At 38.4% G+C, this 20,675-nt stretch overlaps 1 protein-coding gene and 1 long non-coding RNA gene across 2 annotated transcripts; both read left to right on the forward strand.

Moving 5' to 3' along the window:
- Positions 1–1,623: 1,623 nt before the first annotated feature.
- LOC119796236 (interferon alpha-inducible protein 27-like protein 2B) lies at positions 1,624–10,063 on the forward strand. The gene is made up of 7 exons (XM_038304706.1): positions 1,624–1,633; positions 1,770–1,802; positions 1,885–1,983; positions 5,863–5,943; positions 7,046–7,075; positions 8,116–8,289; positions 9,807–10,063. The coding sequence occupies exons 1-7, from the start codon at positions 1,624–1,626 to the stop codon at positions 10,061–10,063; spliced, it is 684 nt and encodes a 227-aa protein (XP_038160634.1).
- Positions 10,064–12,114: 2,051 nt separating this feature from the next.
- LOC119796237 lies at positions 12,115–12,619 on the forward strand. The gene is made up of 2 exons (XR_005282438.1): positions 12,115–12,293; positions 12,407–12,619. It is a non-coding gene; the product is annotated as an uncharacterized LOC119796237 (long non-coding RNA).
- The last annotated feature ends 8,056 nt before the right edge of the window (positions 12,620–20,675 follow it).

A 20,675-nucleotide genomic window follows, 5' to 3' on the forward strand; every position in this document is an offset into this window, starting at 1 on the left:
AGGCTGAAGAAGTCTACGCTAGAATAAGGCTGCATATCACTAAATTTTATGTCTGTATTAAGCTATTTATTGACAAAATATGAAATTAGTTAATTTTTTTTTTTTTGTGTGTGTGTTTTTTGTTTCAGATAAGAAATCATTCCCCATATCCGTAGTCGAATGGACTTTCAAGACGTTCAATGCTCAGTTTAGGCTATATTTAGGCCATGTTTTATTCAAGTATTCCTGATCCTGTTGATTGGGAGCTGTTGTCTGTTTTGAATGATTAAAAGAGAAGAAATAAAGTTTAAAATGTTCATGCTTTGTTCCGATGCATTTTAAATGGCAGTTTTTGGCGACAAATGTAGGCCTACAATATTCGTTATATGTTAAAAACGTCAGCCACAGCCCTCAACATAATGACGTCATGTGTTTTCGAACCCAGCCATCAGCCCCCCTCGCTTGAAACAGCTTCCAGCGCGCCTGCAGATATGTCGGCTGCACATCCATGATGCAAATCTCCCGTTCCACCACATCCCAAAGATGCTCTATTGGATTGAGATCTGGTGACCGTGGAGGCCATTTGAGTACAGTGAACTCATTGTCATGTTCAAGAAACCAGTCTGACATGGCGCATTATCCTGCTGAAAGTAGCCATCAGAAGTTGGATGGTCATAAAGGGATGGACATGGACAGCAACAATACTCAGGTAGGCTGTGGCGTTGCAACGATGCTCAATTGGTACCAAGGGGCCCAAAGAGTGCCAAGAAAATATTCCCCACACCATGACACCACCACCACCAGCCTGAACCGTTGATACAAGGCAGAATGGATCCATGCTTTCATGTTGTAGACGCCAAATTCTGACCCTACCATCCGAACGTTGCAGCAGGATTCGAGACTCATCAGACCAGGCAACGTTTTTCCAATCTTCTATTGTCCAATTTCGATGAGCTTGTGCAAATTGTAGAACAGTTTCCTGTTCTTAGCTGAAAGGAATGGCACCCGGTGTGGTCTTCTGCTGCTGTAGCCCATCTGCCTTAAAGTTCGACGTACTGTGCGTTCAGAGATGCTCTTCTGCCCACCTTGGTTGTAATGGGTGGTTATTTGAGTCACTGTTGCCCTTCTATCAGCTCAAACCAGTCTGGCCATTCTCCTCTGACCTCTGGCATCAACAAGGCATTTCCGCCCACAGAACTGCCGCTCACTGGATGTTTTTTCTTTTTCGGACCATTCTCTGTAAACCCTAGAGATGGTTGTGCGTGAAAATCCCAGTAGATCAGCAGTTTCTGAAATACTCAGACCAGCCCTTCTGGCACCAACAATCATGCCACGTTCAAAGTCACTCAAATCACCTTTCTTCCCCATACTGATGCTCGGTTTGAACTGCAGGAGATTGTCTTGACCACGTGCCTAAATGCACTGAGTTGCCGCCATGTGATTGGCTGCTTAGAAATTAAGTGTTAACGAGCAGTTGGACAGGTGTACCTAATAAAGTGGCCGGTGAGTGTATATGAAAGGAGCAGGATTGTATAAGGTGACCTTGTAAACATCCATCCTATATAAAGCCAAGACTTCTATGGATGCTCATTCATTGTTCCCCAGCCACCAATAAACATCACCTGAAAAGAAGAAGCTGTAGACATGGGGCTCCGTAAGTATAGGCTTTCTTTAAATAGGCCTACTCATATTCATGTTCTAGTTAAGTCATGACAGAAAATGATGTGTCATTCTTTTTAAATACTTGCTGAGCTTCAGTTTGATGCCCTTTTCTCTGTTTTTCATTTTAGTTGCTATTTTCGCAGCTACTGCTCTAGGCGCAGGTGAGATTTAACGTTGTTTTGTCTTAATGAGTTTTCATAGCGGTCTCTTTAAATATAAAGTTTTCCTTGTCCACATTAGTAGGCATCGTGATGGTGGCCCCTGTGGTTTTGGGAGCCATTGGTTTCACCTCAGCTGGGATTGCTGCCGGTTCACCGCCTACGAGCACAATCCCTTCAGCAGGTAAAATCCTTCAGCATGATGTCTTGTTGCTCTTTTGCAATCAGCAGGTAAAATCCCCATATTTGACTCCCTGCTCAATGTTTCTAACAGGAAAAATAATGCATCACAAATATGAATTGTGTTAAGTGTTAATAATCTAAATATACCGTTTACTTGCAGGCTTGGCCACAGTTGGGGTAATTCTTGATGGACTTGCAGCCCTTATTATTTGAAGCACATAATTTATTAGAAAAAAAAAAGCATAAGTGATAAATTTTACTTTTCCAAAACGAAAAAAAAAAATGCAGAACTCATTTTCAATCAATGTTACTAAATGAAGGGTTAATAATAAAATAATTTGAAATGTGTTTGGTATCATTTCTTTTGGCTTGTTTTTCCTTTTCAAAAATATTTCTGAAAGTGTCATGATCGGTTTTAAGATAAAACCCACATGCAGAACACCACTGGAGACTTGGTAAAAGATTTAACAGAGTTTATTTAGGTTTCACACAAATGACAAGAACAAGATTCAGGTTCTGGTCCGGGCAGGATTCTCTGGCGTCTGCAGAGACGGATAGTTGGTTAGCTGGGTTAGCAGATGAGTTAAATGGGTTATCAGATATTTCAGCGGATACCTTGAAGAGGTCCAGGCTAGCTCTGAGAGAGGGAACCGGTTGGGTCCAGAGACTGTTGGTTCAGCAGAGTGCTTGAGCAGCAGCAGCGTCTAGCTTCTGACTTCAGTGAAAAGACCTTGGTTGGAGTGATTAGCTCTTTCCTAAGAGCAGCTGGTGGATTCCAGAGTGAGGTCTTCAGGTTTGGCTCTCTAGGGCAGGCAGGCAGGTTACAGGTTAAGCTCATCCAGAGGTTTTCTCGAGAGACTGGTTTCCTAGGAGCGAGAAGACAGAGGCAATTAGAATTAGGTTTCTCTAAAAAGATAACGATTAGTAAATTCAGAGGCTCAGGTTCGCTAACCAAACTTGGCTAACACTGCGGCGTCGAAGAAAGGTCTGGCAGCTGCTTATAAAGGCAGGTCTCCTGATGAGCTGATGAACATCAGCTGTGCTGGAGGGCTCCTGCCCAGGAGGATCCACAGCGCACTCTGCTGGAGAAGGTGGAGAATCTCCAGATCCGACAGGAAGTAAATTGCTTTCAGATGTGGGTATCCTCTGACTTTTCATCTGTACCACGGAGGAATCAAAAAAAAAAAAGGTTATTATTAGTTTATATATTTACAATTATACAATTACAATTATATTAATTGATCAGAGCAGATAATGGTAAACAATGTTATCAGGTTTTTGCAAAGGGTGGTGCCAGAGACAATTGAAGGAAAGTCTTCTACTTGCAGACATTTTTCAGAGACTGTTTTTTTCACTTTTGCACTTTTCTGTCACAGTTCACTGTGCTTCTTCCAGCAGTCTACTGTAATGAATGCGAGACAGATGGACCCAGTATTCAAGGAGAGACAGTCAGTAGGAAAGTTCAAAAAGTTTATTAATTGAAAACAAACCTAAAGTGGAGCTGCTAGGCTCTGTGTTTCGCGGATGCTGCAGGAGGGGGGCAGGGCACCACCCAATCTCAGACACTGGTGGGAGAAACACAGGTAAGTGACCAAAATCATCTGACAGAAGATGATGATCTCAGTGAGTCACTTACCTGGTTCAACAGTCCAGTCCATCTCCCTGGAAAGGGGCGCAATGCAGCCGCTGGATTGAAGACAGACGCAGCATATGTCACTGAGTGTCCCCAGTGCAGCAGTCCCAGAGAACTTGCAGGAAGCCGATCCTGGACAGGGATTCAGAACAGGCAGGATCCAGGCATCCTAGAGCTCCCAGGCAGGTTCAGAGTCCAGAAGTGTGACCAAGCAGACACGCACAGGAGCAGACAGGATCAGGTGCAGACGAACAGGCCTTAGTGGAAGATGGTAGCAAAGACAGGACATGGAACCGAACTTGAGCAGGACCTTTAAACTGGTCTCCACCTTGGAGCCAGGCTTACTGGAATAAAAACTGATCCTCCTCGCGTATAGAGCCAAAACGATTAGGAGACAAGACCGACACAAAAAACCTTCTTTCCACTGGCCGCTAGGATCCAGGACATGAACCGTGGAATAAACCGAACAGCATTGCTGTCTGTGAAAGGGTTGAATAATTTCCGCTACTAGATGGCCCCCAAAATGTGGCCTGAGTCACAGATCCGGACTTGATTCACAGTTGAGCCTCGCCCTGCTGTGCTCTCTACAGTCAGGGGTTATTGGAAGCCTTGGTTGATCCCATAACTTCACTACTGTGCGGTGATCGTGCTGACATGCGTGAGTAGCCTACATCTGGTTCATTAAACGCTTACACTATTCTTAATCGGTCTTTGAATTGGGTAAAGTTAACATTTTATATCTGCTGATAAGTTTGTTTTTTTGATCTGGTATATGATTTTACTTTTCCACTTTCGGGAAAAATATGAAATAAAAATAATTGCAATGGGAAAACAGTCAGGTTTCAAGTCACACATCTGGTATATAGCAAGCAGGACAGACCCTTGAAAAAGTTTCTTAATGAAACATTAAAAAATAAAATACTTTACTTATGATATGAGGACAGGAAGGCGGAAAACTGATAAAGCCTCAATAAAAACAACAAGGAGCAGATATCATTCTCCCCTGTTTATGATAGCAACAGGAAAACAAAAACTTTGACAAACTTCACAGATCTGCCTACATTTATTATTTTTTTCTTTTCTGTTCTTTAGATGCAGTTCCCATTCTGTTTTTAATATAGGCCTATAAAAATTCTGCTTTGAGATGCTGCACAGAGTCAATAAGTGGGGGTTTACTTTATATCTGTGCCAGTGGTTATCTATGTATTTATTTATTATTAATAACTTTTCATAATATGTCCAAGTCAAATGTGGGAAATTGTTTTAATTTATGTGTGGCACAGAAAAAAAAATGATGTGCTCAATATTTTGTAGTCTACGGGAGCGTAATTATTTAAAACTGGAATCAAAGAGAAGATCACACCAGAACAGCTGATTTTTTGATAAATAAAACAGGCCTTAGCTTTCTGCATGCAGCAGCCTGAGCTAAATTGAGACAGCACCTATAAAGATGAGATCCTATAATTAAAAATAAAAATGCTAACAGATACAAATTTTACAAATAGGGTAAATATATTCCCTATCTATTTGTTTTTAAAATATTCAATTTAGTAATGCAATGATAAAAGTGTTCGTATCTAACATGTAATGAAAGTTATATCAAGTAATTAAAATGGACAATTCGAAGACAATTTTAACAATAGTTGTCAGCATAGCAGTCATTCATCAGATTAAGAGATTACTTCATTTCTAGATTAAAAAAAAGTTTTATGTTGGGCTGAAGTGCAAATTCAACATAACATCCCTATCAAAATCTGTTTTCTTTCAGGATTTGATGATTATATTTATGTTCTTATTAAAAGAAAACTGATTTATTTTTTGTGCATATTTGAGTCATTGCTCTGCTTCTGTTAATACTTGAATTCATTTAGTCATTATTTCTAAATGCCCATCAAGATCCATCACAGTTAGACTTGATGCTGCGAATTCACTAAAACTGTTTTACATCTATTAGCAATAATCAATATTTTCCCATTTGGTATATTTTCTTATTTTGTATCTGATAAATATGGCACAGTAGAATGTTAAAGTTTTGACTTTGAGTTTGAGTTGCGTTTATGGCCCTTGCTCCCTGTTAGGTGCACATTCACATGCTAACACATTATTTATGTTGATTTTTATTGATAAGAAGGTAAACTTTTTAGCCATCTAATAAATTGATTTCATCGACATGAATGGGAACAAATCGTTTTAATGTGTTGCTCTAAACATAGGGATGATAAATATCACCTGGTTTGCTCCCTTTAGACCCCCAGCAGCAGCAGCCTCCAGCCCAGGACTCTCCTGAGGAAAACTCAGAAGGAGAAGGCTACTTTTCTTGGATATCAGGTAGGATTGAGTCAAGAATGAATCCGGTGATAAAATGTAAATTATACGACATGGAACTGTTCTATTTTGCAGTCTTTCTGGATTATTCTACATCATAAATTCAGCTGAACTTGGTCATAAAAATGAGAAAATCTGTGATAAATTGTTTGCCTCAGCCATTATTCACATACATTCGGTCATCTGTACGTTTTCCTCTCTGTCCCAAATACAGACAGGTTGATTTTTCAACATACAATTAACTTTCTTTTCATCAACGTTAATGTCAGATACAGTAAAGAATGTTGTTTGATAAATGGTTGATGTAAAGACAATGTCCTGGGGGGCTGGGTTGTCCCGGATCTTAATGACTCAATCTGATGAGTCAGCTCTAGTACATCTGTACTTGTGGGAGTAGGAAGCCACTGAAAAGTCTAGGTGACCTGCAGTAGTTTTGTTTTTCTTTTTTGGGGGGGGGGTTGGACGCACAGCTTACTTATCAAACTACACCAGTACTTCCGGCTGTGCTCTGTTGTGCAGAGGTAAAATCACTAACCAGCAGTCTACAGACTGACCAACTTCATCTATCTCCACTCCACCACCAGTTTCAGGCCTGGGGGTAAACAGCCCTATTCTTTGCTCCTGTTCATGCATATCTATCAAAATTAAGCGCTGTTTCCTGCCGAGGTCTGAGCACCAAAGACAGTAGCCTAATTGTATCAATACATTTCTCTTAATTGTCTTTTCTCTTCATGTGAGTTTTTCAGATTGAAGTGCCTTTAGATGACGTGTTGTGAATTCCAGCTGTACAAATATGCTGAATTAAAATTAACAAAGCCCCAAATTCTTCACAGCCTTGCACATTTTGATTTTAAAACAGCTTCCTTGACGATTGTTTCTGAAAAAAGGATCAAAGCATCTGTCAGAAGATAACAGTACTGCACAATAAGAGAAAGAAAGTATCTCTGTTTTTATGATTCATTACAAAATAACATGACAAAAATGAGGCAAATACTGACATCTGCTGGAGCTAAAATTCCTTGTAGCCCAGACAAGTCAATCTTTCTATCTGTTTACTACAGGCCATAGATGAAAACTACATTTTAATATTATTCTTGTGTTTCAGGGAAGTCTGTCGCCATTGTAGGAGGTACAGGTATGATTTAAGTTTGAATTTTTTTTTACATTTTTTATTATTGTGGCGTCACTCAGATCTGTAACCGTAAGAGAAAGTTTTTACTAGAGAAATAAAACTGAGGTAACAAAGTATGACCTGAATCATTATACATTAAAAGTATAACTTATAAATTATGATCACCAAAGCTTCAAAGGTCGAAACAAATATTCATAAAAGGTTTGTATAAAAGTTCTAAAAGATGCATTTATTTCAAGATTTAGATCCCCCCACTTTGGGAGCCACTGCATACATGCTCTACTTTAAAAGATGTCAAATATATAATATATCAGCTTGGTGGCAAGTGGTCAGAAATAAGGATTTTATATAATTATTTGTAAATACCACAAATAAATTGGTCTATACTTTGGGTAAATTACCTGGACAATAAATAATATAGTTTTACTTCTGCAAACAAGGTATTTAGATTAAAACTTCAGAAATGTTTTCTATACAATTGCGTCAATCTAGGACAGGTGTCCAAACGGTTTATATTTCTACATTCAGAGTGATTATTTAAACTTGTAAAGCATTTGAGAAATTAACCAATCTTCTGCAGGAGTTTGACATTGCATGAATTTCAAAACAAGATCAGGACTCATCAATCCACCGATGGGGAATATGGAGAACCTTTCTCCTTTCTAAAAGTATCACAGGACACCTTAGGTTTGTGAAATGCAGTTAAATTAACCTGAAGTCTTTTGGATGGTCAGTGTCCTTCGGACAGTCAACGCTAAAACAAAAAGGTTTCCTCATAAACTTCAGCAGCATGTTTGTCAAAAACCAAATGCAAAAAATTGACAAAAATACTATCTGTTACTAATTGAGCCAATGATCAGTGAGGGAAATAATGTACATCTAAATGTGAATCATGCATCTTTGGCAGCTGGTGTTTGGTCTAAACTGGATCACTGACAAAATAATGATTAAAAACAAAGCATCCTAGAAAAGAACAAACTATGAAGAAAAAGATGTTGCAAGTGTTAAACACATTTTAATGTTAAATATTTCTTGTTCTTGAGTGATGGGAGGACTGGGTGCGGTGGCCTTGGCTCCTGTGGTTCTGGGAGCCATTGGTTTCACCTCAGCTGGGATAGCAGGAGGCTCCTTTGCTGCAAGCATGATGTCTGCTGCTGCTGTTGCCAACGGAGGAGCGGTGGCAGCAGGAAGTCTGGTGGCTGTTCTACAATCTGCAGGTACATTGGCTGGATTTAACTGAATTACTGCATAAATCAAGAACAAGTAAAGTTCTGTTCAAAATAGGAGCGGTTTAGCATCACTAACTATTTCAATGTCTTTGGTTGGGATCATATTTCTCGTTTGCTGGTGAAGATTTTCAGTAATCCAGGTCATAGTAATTCCAAAAAAGTCAAAAACAATCCACTGCACTTTGTTTCCAGGTTTGAAGACGATCCACTTCCCATCCAGGAAGCTTTTTCAATTCAAAATGTCAGAAATAGCTTTTACTTTGAGGCTTCATAGAGTGGACCAAAACGAAAAAGAAACCAAATGACTCCATTCCAAAGGGGCTATTTCTGACGCTGTTTTGAATTGATAAAGCTTCCTGGATTGGAAGCAAAACGTCCTCAATTTGGAAACAAAGTCCTGTGAATGTTTTTGTTTTTTTTTTACTTTTTTTGAATGACATCTTCCTAGTAGGTAAATAACTTACCAGAAGGTGTACTAAAGTAAAACAGCGTAGCATCTTATTGTGTCGAGATCCGTTTTTGTGTGTTTTTTTGTTTTCAACGATTATAGAGCATCCTAAAAAAAAAAGGGTTGTTCACAATTTTCTGCATTTTCACAAGTGTACAAATAATAGTCTTTTGGAGTACGCCCAACAGGCATACCATAAAATGTAACAATATCATTGTGGAACTAAGATATCACCATTATTAAAGTGAACAACATGCTACTTGCTTTGCCTGCAACCAGAGAATGACATGAAACAACTGAAGGATTGACATCTACTGTAATGATCATCCTAAACAAATAAATGCATGAAAAGCATGCAGTGTCTGGTGGTTACAAATCTGTTCAACGAAACCAGAAGCTTGTTCACCCAATGCAGCTCAATTCCCAGTAGTTCTTCGAAACAATGCCTCCACAACTAAATATTAACACAGAGATTCACAGAAAACCTAAATCATTGCATTTTTCAGCTTAAATCCTAAGCTACGATGCAAACCATTTACAGCTCAGCTGTTTTTTTATGCTCCTACAGTATAATTTTGTTCACAACTGTATGCAGAGGCCTGTCACTAATACTGCAGCCTTACAACAAGGAGGCCTGAATGGCTGCCTGGGACATTCCTGTGTAGAGTCTGCATGTTCTTCTCGTGCATGTGTGGGATCTCACTACAAGCACTTATGCTTCCCCTCACAGTCCAAAAACGGTTAAGTAATTAGATGATTTACGTTAATTGATTTCCCTTAATTGCCCTTTCCCAGCCTGTGTGCAGAATGACCAGTACAAATTGGCTCCAGCAAGGAGATGGATGGACAGACACATTTATACTTTGGCATAAAAATTCCCAACTGAGCACTTTAAAGTTAAATCTAGGATCTAGTAGGCTACTTTAAGCTTCATCTGTGACACAACCAGCAAATACACGGTCTGGCTTTGTTAAATTTGGTTCAGGTTGCACCCATCAGAGTTCATCTGTTGTTTGAACATTTGAAAATTTTTTTGGAGATGTTTGGTTTTCTGCAGGTGCTGCTGGTCTCTCAGCGACCGCCTCTGCAGCTGTGGCCAGTGTTGGTTCTGGCATTGGTGCTGGTCTTGGAGCTGCTGCAGGAAGTCCGCCAGGTAATCCACAGGAGGAGAAAGAGAAAGCTGGGGACAAGGAAGAGAAGAAGCAGGAGGAGAAGATGATGAGAAAGGATCAGATGAAAGGAGAAAAAGATAGTGGTGATGATGATGAGGATGATGCAGATGAAGGAAAAGGACAAGAAATTGTCCCATACTAATTTATCCAGAATTTTTTAAATGTTATAATGGACAGAGGTACATCAGCCTCTCATTAAACAGCCTGCAGCTTCCCTGAACTTAGCAGCTAATTCCTAAAGCTTTGTTGGGAACCTACGAGTTCCTAGACATCCTTTCTAAAAAACAAGTCTCATCTTTATTATGGAAAATATGTTTCTGTACCGTTAACAGTCCAGACCTTCTCATTTAGCATTCAGCTTTACTCCAGTGAAAATAATTTTTCTACCAAAGCCTGAGATTTTTATCCAACTTAAAATTAATTTCACCATAATCCTGTATTCTCCTTTGTACTTTTTCCACACAGCATTGTAAGATTTCCAAGAAATCATCATAGCTTCATCTCCTGCACAGACAGAAACAAAACAGTGATTGGATTAATTGATAGTTAAAGCCAACTTCTTATACATTATGGAGATAGATCATTAACATAAAGCCAGTTGACGTCATACCAGATCATTTCATTTCACAGTGCATTTGTTTGATTTTAATCTCTCCAGAGAACACCTCTTGTTGAGCAATTGCTTAACTTATCAAGGTTTTAAAATATTTTTGCAATTAAACAAAGATGAAAAAACAATGACTTCTTTGAATTTTTCTTAATGATTGATTCAAATCTCTTTAGGATGTGTTTTTGTTTTTCTTCTACTGATGGGTTAGTTTGAAATATGTTGGCAAAAGGGGAGATAATGAACTTCTTGTGTTGTGGAAACAAATATTGTCATTATACTTCAGCTTTATGTGTATATTATTGGGTTAATATTCCAGCAATATCCTGGCAAGTTCTGTAAAGTAATCCCAACTTCTGTGAAATAACAGGTAGAAACATGTCTTACAACTGAACACAGTAATCTGAACACTAGGAGCATTTTGGGTCTTATGTTTATTGGTCCCCTACAGTAAACTGAATCAGATATTGGAGAAACGATTGCCAGAAACTCTGTCTATTGATATTGATTCACTGAGCAAATATATAAGCAGTTGACGTATGTTATGTCTCCAACTTATGTACACAGTGACAAAAGTTTTTTTTAAGCCATGAATGATGAGCAGGAAACTCCTCATTTAAAAAATACAAACAGCAACAGTAAAACAATAAACAACATAATTATATTTAAAGCAAAATAAAGTATTTCAGTTACATTAGATCATTTTCATTCCAGAGACTATTTATTAGGATATGTGTAGAGTTCAGAAAAATAGTTACTCATAAATGCTGGTGACTGTTTTGCACCTTAACAATACATTGCAAATGATTAATATCACCTATCTATCTATCTGTCTGTTCGTCCTTCCGTCCGTCCATCTTGTTAGACTCAAATAAAACTTTTTTCTCAGACAGATACTAAGCCCAATCCCAAACTTGCCACTAAACACTAACCCTAAGCACTAACCCTCTGTTTGCGCGTTCTCTGGAGGGTCCGCCATATTAAGGGCCATTCTAAACCATGAAGTTGGTTAGGGCGTATGGATCATTCAGAGGATGATGTAATGATGTAAGAGTGAGGCTGTGTTAGAAATACATACAGAAATAGAAATTTCTCAGGAAAAAACAATTGCACCGGAGCAACAATTGCCTTTGTTTACTAAGAAATGAAACCTAATAGCAATATCTGAACAGCAGGGAGCAGCAGAAAGCACACATTTATATGAAAGGAGCAGGACTGTATAAGGTGACCTTGTAAACTTTTTTTTTTTTTTCAGGATTCTATCCATCCTATATAAAGCCAAGACTTCTTTGGATGCTCATTCATTGTTTCCCAGCCACCAATAAACATCACCTGTAAAGAAGAATCTGTAGACATGGGACTCCGTAAGTATAGGCTTTCTTTAAATACTCATATTCATGTTCTAGTTAAGTCATGACAGAAAATGATGTGTCATTCTTTTTAAATACTTGCTGAGTTTCAGTTTGATGCTCTTTCCTCTGTTTTTCATTTTAGTCACTTTTGGAGCTGCTGCTCTTGGTGTAGGTGAGATTTAACACTGTTTTTTCTTAATGAGTTTTCATAGCTGTCTCTTTAAATATAAAGTTTTTCTTGTCCACATTAGGAGGCGCCGTGGCGACGGCCCCTGTGGTTTTGGGAGCCATTGGTTTCACCTCAGTCGGAATTGCTGCCGGTTCAGTGGCTGCGAGCATGATGTCTACAGCAGCCGTTGCTAATGGAGGAGGAATTGCAGCTGGATCACTTGTTGCTGTTTTGCAATCAGCAGGTAAAATCCCCATATTAGACTCTCCCTCTTAACACTTCTAACAGGAAAAATAATGCATCACAAATATGAATTGTTATAAGCGTTAATAATCTACATATACCGTTTACTTGCAGGCATGGCAGGCTTGGGTACTGCTGCCACAGCAGGAGTGGCCACAGCTGGGGGAACTCTTGGTGGACTTGCAGCCCTTATTATTTGAAGCACATCATTTAGAAAAAAAAGCATAAATTATTAATTTTACTTTTCCCAAATGAAAAAAGTGCAGTAATAATTTTCAATCAATGTTACCAAATGAAGGGTTAATAATAAAAAATATTTGAAATGTGTTTGGTATCATTTGTTTTGGCTTGTTCTTCCTTTTCAAAAATATTTCTGAAACTAAATTGCTTTCACTCTTCCTCTGTGCCATGAAGGAATCAAAACTAAAAATAATCAGAACTGATCAGAACAGGTCGTGGTAAACAATGTTATCAGATTTATGCAAAGGGTGGTGCCAGCAACAAATGTCTAAGCTCCTTGAAGAAAAGTCTTCTACTTGCAGACATTTTTCAGAGTCTGTTTTTTCTCAAGGTATCTTTTGCTGTATCAGAAATACCACACAAGATAATATAAATATATACACGTAGACCTATATATATATATATATATATATATATATATATATATATATATATATATATATATATATATATATATATATATATATAGAGAGAGAGAGAGAGACTTTCTGTCTAACAACCACAAGCTTAGCTTGACTCTCTTCAATTGGGGGAAAAATAAAAATCCTCCATCCTTATGTATTTTTTCTGAATAATAAACTATGTGGTTCTGACAAATATATTTTCTTTTTTTTTTTTAAGTGGCCCAGTTAATGAACACATAAAAAACAATATGGCATGAGTCATAGATCATATTTTCCCGAAATTCCCTAAGATTCCTCGGAGGAGAGCCGCGCCAGGGCCTACACAGCTCGTACTCCTGCGGGTGTGAGCGGCTGAGATGATAAAAAAAAAAAAAAGTTGGTTTTGTTATCAGACTTGGTTTTCACCGGTTCCCTACCCATTTTACAGATGACTGTGGTTTGTTTTTTGTCCGACTTGCCATAACCGAAATACTGCCAAACTGGCGAACTACAAAAACCCTCCTTTGGAACAAAGACCATCTTAGTTAACTGAAGAAAACTTGCTCCAACCAGGTTAGCTCTGCGGGGAATGTTAGTGAGTGAAGCAGAGGTTGAGGAAACTCTTCTTGTGAACTGGAAAAATAAGAGTTTCCCTGTTTTCAGGTTTTGACGTTTTCGGTAAACCTGCTTCCCGAAATGGACCCCTGGATAGCTTGGATTTAGGTTTAAGATAGTCTAAAAAAAAATGGGAGAAACAACAGGATTAATCTTTCTAAATGCATTTTAGGGAGGAGGTCAAATTAATATTCAGCCTGGAAAACCTGCTGCTAGCAAAGATAAACTTGCATCTGTCTCTCGGTTTCAGCTCCCCTTAAACACCTCCTGACTGAAGTCAAAGATCAGAAGACTGCCACTCTGCTGATAGAACTTGCAAGGATAGGTTAGAGAGCACACCCAAAACCTGCACACAGCTCTGAGAATATGACAAACTGTGCCAATAAAACATGAGTTAATATTTTAGCTCAACTTTCCTTTGATTTTTTTTGCATTTTTAGCATGTGCTGACAGGTCCTAAGTTGGGTATCTCCTTTGCATACATCTTACAATAATTCATATTTTCTATCAATAATATTGAAAATAATCATTATATAAATTGACTCGTAATTACATTTTATGGGATACCTTTGGAAGTGCTGTGCAACAAAAAGTTTTACATAGATCTGGCAACTACATAAACCGAAGATGAGCAATGCTGAATGCTAGGTACAGTTTTAGCTAAGACTATAGATGCAGAAACAGTTCAAAGAGCCTTCTGTAATAGAACATTTTGGAACAGAGGTAAAGGGAGCTAAAATGTACAATAAGTTTAAATTATTGTACGAGCCCATTTCTCTTTGTGCACGCTTTGTTTAAAAGTTCCATTCTCATAGCTCATACAAGCTTACTGTGTTAGAACATACACCCTAACCCCTAAATCCCTTTATGTAGTGGACTATATTGCAAACTCACTTAGCCTTCTGTTAGTACAGATGATCACTTCCCCATTGGTCCACTGCACGGTGCCTGTGCCATCTTTGTTATTAGTCGCCGCTGTCAGGTAGTGATGAAAGCCTATGGTGACAGAGGGCCGCTGTGACAGCAAATCCCATATTGCTTTGCAAGGAGAGCTCTCCGGGATATATCTGGCTCTTCTGAGGCCTTTCATTTCTTCTTATACTCTTTCTAGAAAATTATTCTCTTGTGACCTCGGCCATTTTTAAAGAAAAGGTGAGCTTCAATGACTGGCTTAAACCAGAGCTCACCACAGATATACAGCTGAAAGTGCGCATTCATATAAGAAAATAGCTAACGGAACGAACAGGTAGGATGGCCTTAGTTAAACATATCACCAGAATGATTGACAATTAGGATGACCACTTATTTAGATGATCCACTGGAAATAAAAGATTGTCATCTATACCTTTAATAGTTTTGTCATTTATTCAGTTGCCTCCCAAATTGCAAGTTTTGCTTGATGTATTTTAACAAGTTCCTTTTTTTGTTGGTATTTTTTATATTATTATAATCTCACTTGAGGAAGCTAAATGCAAAAAAAAAAAAAACTAAACTAAAAAAAATCCATGTTGAGTGGTTTATGTTCCTGCATGTGATGCTTAGTCATTGACCCTGAGGGTGGCAGAATGTTGTATGTCAGCTTTTAGATCATAATCTTATCATTCCAGTTTATGTTTCAGCTGAATCAGACACTAAGACATTTTTTAAACACAGAGAAGATTATCCATCCATCCAGGCACTAGAGCACCGTGGCACCCACCCAATGACCTTGATTAAGACATAAAAATCATGAAATAAAAATCAAATTATACAATTAAAATATTTTGAAATATATCTATATATTGTTTTAGATGTGCAAAATAAATATTTAATATTGACAAGTAAAGCTGTTTTGGAGCTGTTTCGGATTGGTGATGTATTTCTACCCTGGGGGTAAAAAACTTTGGCCATTGACTCTCGTTAAAAGTTGTACATGCGCCTTAGCTCCTCTGCAATACAAAGGTAGAGAATGGCTATAGGTGGCAGGAACTGTCACAGGAATAGTGTGCCGACCTGATTGAAAAGTTGAGTCATGGAAGTTGAAGACGATCATTGGATATAGAGAGAGAGAAATGGCACGAGAAAAAATAAATTAAGTCATTCCCTTAAAGTAAAAGAAGGTGGAGGTGAACATATTTGGACCTGGTCAGACAAAAACATCAAAATTAATCACCTGTCCAAAGACAGATGGGGACGGCACACTTGGTCTTTTTCTAACGACCTGGTTTATCTACCCTCTTTATGGTTCCCTTCATTCTATAGACTCGGAGGGAATGATGTCTCCAACCTAACAAGCATGTTAAAGTTAAAGGCTATCAGATCACCCCTAAGCAGCTTAATGTTCCTGGGACTATTGTTGTACATGTTATACGGAAATTTAAGGTCCATGGATCTAATGGGAGACAACCAAGGAGGACACTTAGAAAACCCTTAGATTATCCAAGCTACAGATTCACCAACCAGAAAGCTTCTGGGAGAATGTTCTATTAACAGATGAGACAAAAACTGACCTTTTTGCCAAGGCATATCAGCTCTATGTTAACAGGGCATGTCAAGAAAATAACACTCTTCCTACCAAGAAATTTGGAAGAGGCCTTATGATGTTCTGGAGCTTCTTTGCTTCATTTGGCACAGGATGTCTTGGATCTCTGCAGAGTACAATATAATCTGAACACTATCAAAGGATACTAGAGAGAATTGTGCTGCCAAGTGTCAGAAAGCTTGGTCTCAGTCGGATGTCATGGGACTTCAAATCGATAATGACCCAAAACACTCAGCTGAAAACATCCAAGAATGGCTAGGAGGAAATCTTTGACTATTCTGAAGGGGCCTTCTATGAGCCTTAACCTAAATCATACAAGTATCTTTGGAAGGAGCTGAACCAATGATGTCTGGAATAGGCATCCTTCCAACGTTAGACTTCTAGAGCAGTTTGCTTATGAAGAGTGGACCAAAATCCCTGCTGAGAGCAGCATAAGTCTAATAAACCGCTTCCCCCCCAGTGCTTCTTCCCCTCCAACAATACGGAGGTCATTATGATAGAAATTGGCTTCTTCAACAATGGTTTTACCTGTTTTTTCAAGTGATGAAGAGGTTTGTTTACATTGGATAACAGCGTCAAATCCATATATTCTTTACTACGGTTGTCTGATGTACATTGACAACTATAAAAATTAGGAGATGAGAAAGTATCATGAATAGACCAGTTTTAGTTAGCAGAAAATTTTTTTTAAAGCAAAACGGAAGAGCAAATAATGTTTCATACTGATTTACACCACAACATTTTTAAAGCATGTTTTTAATCCACCATACATTTTTTTTCATATTATTTTAACATCCTTTTATTTCTGAAACAATGATTTATTTCTGCCTCTAACTGTTCAAACAGTTTTTTTACGCAAAGGATTTTCGCCTGCCCCTTTTTTCCCCCCCTTCTGTCCTTTTTCCACTTCGTCTATTTCCACCTCCTCTACTTCCAGTTCATCCATTTCCACTTGATCGTCTGTATGGAAGTGGATTAGGGCCACTGAAAAAATAAAAAAAATTAACTGATGTTTAAATATTATTTCAGTGTAATATGGGAAAAAAAATGTCAGAATTCTATGGAGAAAAAAAACAGTCTCATTGGAATCTATCTTTTTGTAACACCGTATTTTAAACACTGAATTTTTTTAACAACGAATTTTAAAAACTGAATTTTTTTAACACCAAATTTTAAACACTTAATTTTTTTAGACATTTAATTCCTTACACTCAATTTTTATCTGATAAAAATTCACCAGAAAAAAATTCAGCTGCAAAAATTCTGCCGTAAAAGTGTTGACCTTTTGATGAACTCAAGCCAAAACAATCTTCACTCGATAGAGTCAAGCAGCTTCTAGCCAATGATTGCTAATTTGGTCACATGACACAACGGCTGCACTCAGCGCTGTTCCCGGCTGAATGAGGAATTTTTTTTTTGTTAAACAGATAGAATAACAAAACGTCAGTTAGCTACTAATAGACAGCTATTAGAGTTTTTCCTCTTATCAGACTGGGTGAAAAAACTGAGCCGATCACAGCTAGTACGGCACCCCTGTCTGTTTGCCGCCGCCATGTTGCCTCTGGCCGAAATGAAGAAGAAAAAAAGTCTGCCGCCGGCGGCTTCTTCCGGATCAAACCAAGAGCCTTGGCAGACAGAAAAACTGGCTTAGTTTTTTCACCCAGCCGTTGTGTCACGTGACCAAATGAGCTAATTTCATTGGCTAGAAGCTGCTCGACTCTATCGAGTGTAGATTGCTTTGGCTTGAATTCACCGAAAGGTCAACACATTTGCGGCTGAATTTTTCTGAGATTAAATTCAGAATTCTGACTTTTTTCTCATATTCAGTATATTTCATATACTGAAATGAAATTTAAAAATCAATGCATTTTTTTTTTTTCAGTGACCCTAATCCTCTTCCGTATCTCTGACTGCAGCTTGTAATGTTAAAACGATGCCGGGGAGGGGGCAGTGTAGATTTCATTGTAAAGTGCATGTTGTGCTGTGTTATAAATCAAGATATATTTGTGTATAAATAAAAAAATATGTAAATCTTGTCTTATTAATGTACACATTTTGTGTGTACACATTTTATGTTATGGTTTGAATAATCATGTATATGTGTGGATCTTTGTGTATCTGTGGGTCAGATATGTGGATCACATGTTAATATTGAGACTCTTCTAACTCCATATTCTGAGCCGCTCAACATCCCAGACAGTGTGGATAAAGCTGCTGTTGTGTAATATCATTTAGTCATACAGTCTGTTATACAGTGAGCACCGCACTGCCAACACACTGTTCCAAGATCTGGTACATGCATTGAGGAAAATAAGTATTTGAACACCCTGCTATTTTGCAAGTTCTCCCACTTAGAAGTCATGGAGGGGTCTGAAATTGTCATCGTAGGTGGATGCCCACTGTGGGAGATATGATTTAAAGAAAAGAATATCCAGAAATCACAATGTATGTTTTTTTTTTTGTTTTTTTTTTTTACAATTTATTTGTGTGATACAGTTGCAAATAAGTATTGAACACCTGAGAAAATCAATGCTAATATTTGGTACAGTAGCCTTTGTTTGCTTCAGTTTTTAACCAGGAGGGATTTTGACCTAGCCTGATAAACCAGACTAAATGTGAGATTAATTGTGTAATTTAGTCTGGCCCCGATGAACGAGACATCAGAAGATTGTTGATGATAACAACCCGTTATTTTTCAAACCATGTCTGTGTCTACTGGCCAACGCTGTGACCAATGAGCGCAACTGACTGTGATGTAGTAAGCGTGACAGAAAGCTGGTGGGGGAGTGTAAATGACAGCCTATCTGTAAAATGGCGAATATGTCCTTCTTAAAAATGATTGAGCGAGAACTGTTCAATAGTTGTTGCCTTCTTCCTTGTTGTGCTTTCTTCAGCGTCGCTCATCTTTGTCGTCCCACCCTCAAAACTCCATCCGGCTTTGATTGAGGACCAACTCGCAGGCAAAAATTAATTTTGCCGCTGGCCTAATTTTGGACCAATCCTCCACACAGATCTTCTCTAGATCAGTCAGGCTTCTGGGCTGTCACTGAGAAATACATAGTATGAGCTCCCTCTAAAGATTGCCTATTAGGTTTAGGTCTGGAGACTGGCAACACCAGAACCTTGATATGCTTTTTACAGAGCCGCTCCTTGGTTATCCTGGCTGTGGGTGTGTACGTTTACAACTTTTAACGAGAGTCAATTACCAAAGATTTATGAGCCAAAGAGCCGTAATACATCACCAATTGTACAACGAAAGAAACAGCTTTACCCGTCATTAAATATTAAATATTTGTCTTGCACATCTAAAAAATATATTGATATATTTCAAAATACTTAAATTTTTACCAAAAAAAATGTATTTGTATTTTTTTATGTCTTAATCTACAGCTAATGTCTGCAGCTTACTGTCATGATGGGTTTAAGGTTCTTAGCCCACATGCAGAACACAACGGAGGCTGGGTAAAAGTTTAACAGAGTTTATTGAATGTTCAGAGACACAAGATAATGTACAGGAGCTGGTCCGGGCTGGTTCACTAAAGTCTGCAGAGATGATAGTTTGATTAGCGGAGCAGGCAGATGAGTTATGAGTCCTTAGATAATTCAGATTCTACCTTGATTGGGTCCGGGTTTCTCTTTGAGAGAGAGGGAACCGTTGGGTCCAGAGACTGTTGGTTTAGCAGAGTACACAAGCAGCTGCAGCGTCTAGCTTCTGACTTTGAATGGCAGACCTTGATCAGAGTTTCCAGCTCTTCACAAAGAGCAGCAGGGGAATCCACATAGGAATCTTCAGGTTTGGCTCACCAGGGCAGATTGGCAGGTTAAGCTCACCCAGAGCTTCAGGCTAGAGACAGGTTTCCTGTGAGGCAAAAACAGAGGAAAGTTAGAATCAGATCTCTCACTTGAGACAGCTAAGATTCTTTAGGTTTCAGAGGCTCAGGTTGCTAACCAAACTAAGGTCAACACTGCGGCGTCGAAGCAAGGTCTGGCAGCTGGTTATAAAGGGGAAGTCTCCTGATGAGTAGATGCGTCTCAGGTGTGCTGGAAAGCTCCAGGAGACCCACGGCGCACTCTGCTGGAGGAAGGTGGTACAGCTCCAGATCCCAACACTTACGGCTTTTACTGCAGCTGATGTTTGTGTCCTTGGCTGTTTTATAAGTTGGGTGGTTTTTATAAGATGGATAAGATATAAGATGAATCTTCACTGTTTCAATTCATTGGAAATGTAATAGAGTCAGACTAAGCTGAAACATAAAACTAGAAAGATAAGATTGTGATTAAAACCTGACATACGACATTCTGCTGCCTTAAGGGTCAATGACTGAGCATCACATGCAGGAACCAAAAGCAGGGAACATGGGTTTTAGCTTCCTCAAATGAAATTAAAATAATATAAAAAATACCAACAATAAAAAAGGAACTTTTTAAAATACATCAGGCAAAACTTGAAAAGTGATACGCAAATAAATAAATGACAAAACTATTAAATTAATGCATTATATAAAAAAAGAGTGGAAGTGCTTACTTCATTAGTAAGTAAGTATGACTGAGAGGTTTAGTTTGTAACGTAATATTCAGGTATATTTTGGTCTAATTAGGAACATCACCTAAAACTACAAAGTGA

The sequence above is a fragment of the Cyprinodon tularosa genome, unplaced genomic scaffold (assembly GCF_016077235.1).
Source record: "Cyprinodon tularosa strain WSP-4 unplaced genomic scaffold, ASM1607723v1 ctg54, whole genome shotgun sequence".
Taxonomy (NCBI): domain Eukaryota; kingdom Metazoa; phylum Chordata; class Actinopteri; order Cyprinodontiformes; family Cyprinodontidae; genus Cyprinodon; species Cyprinodon tularosa.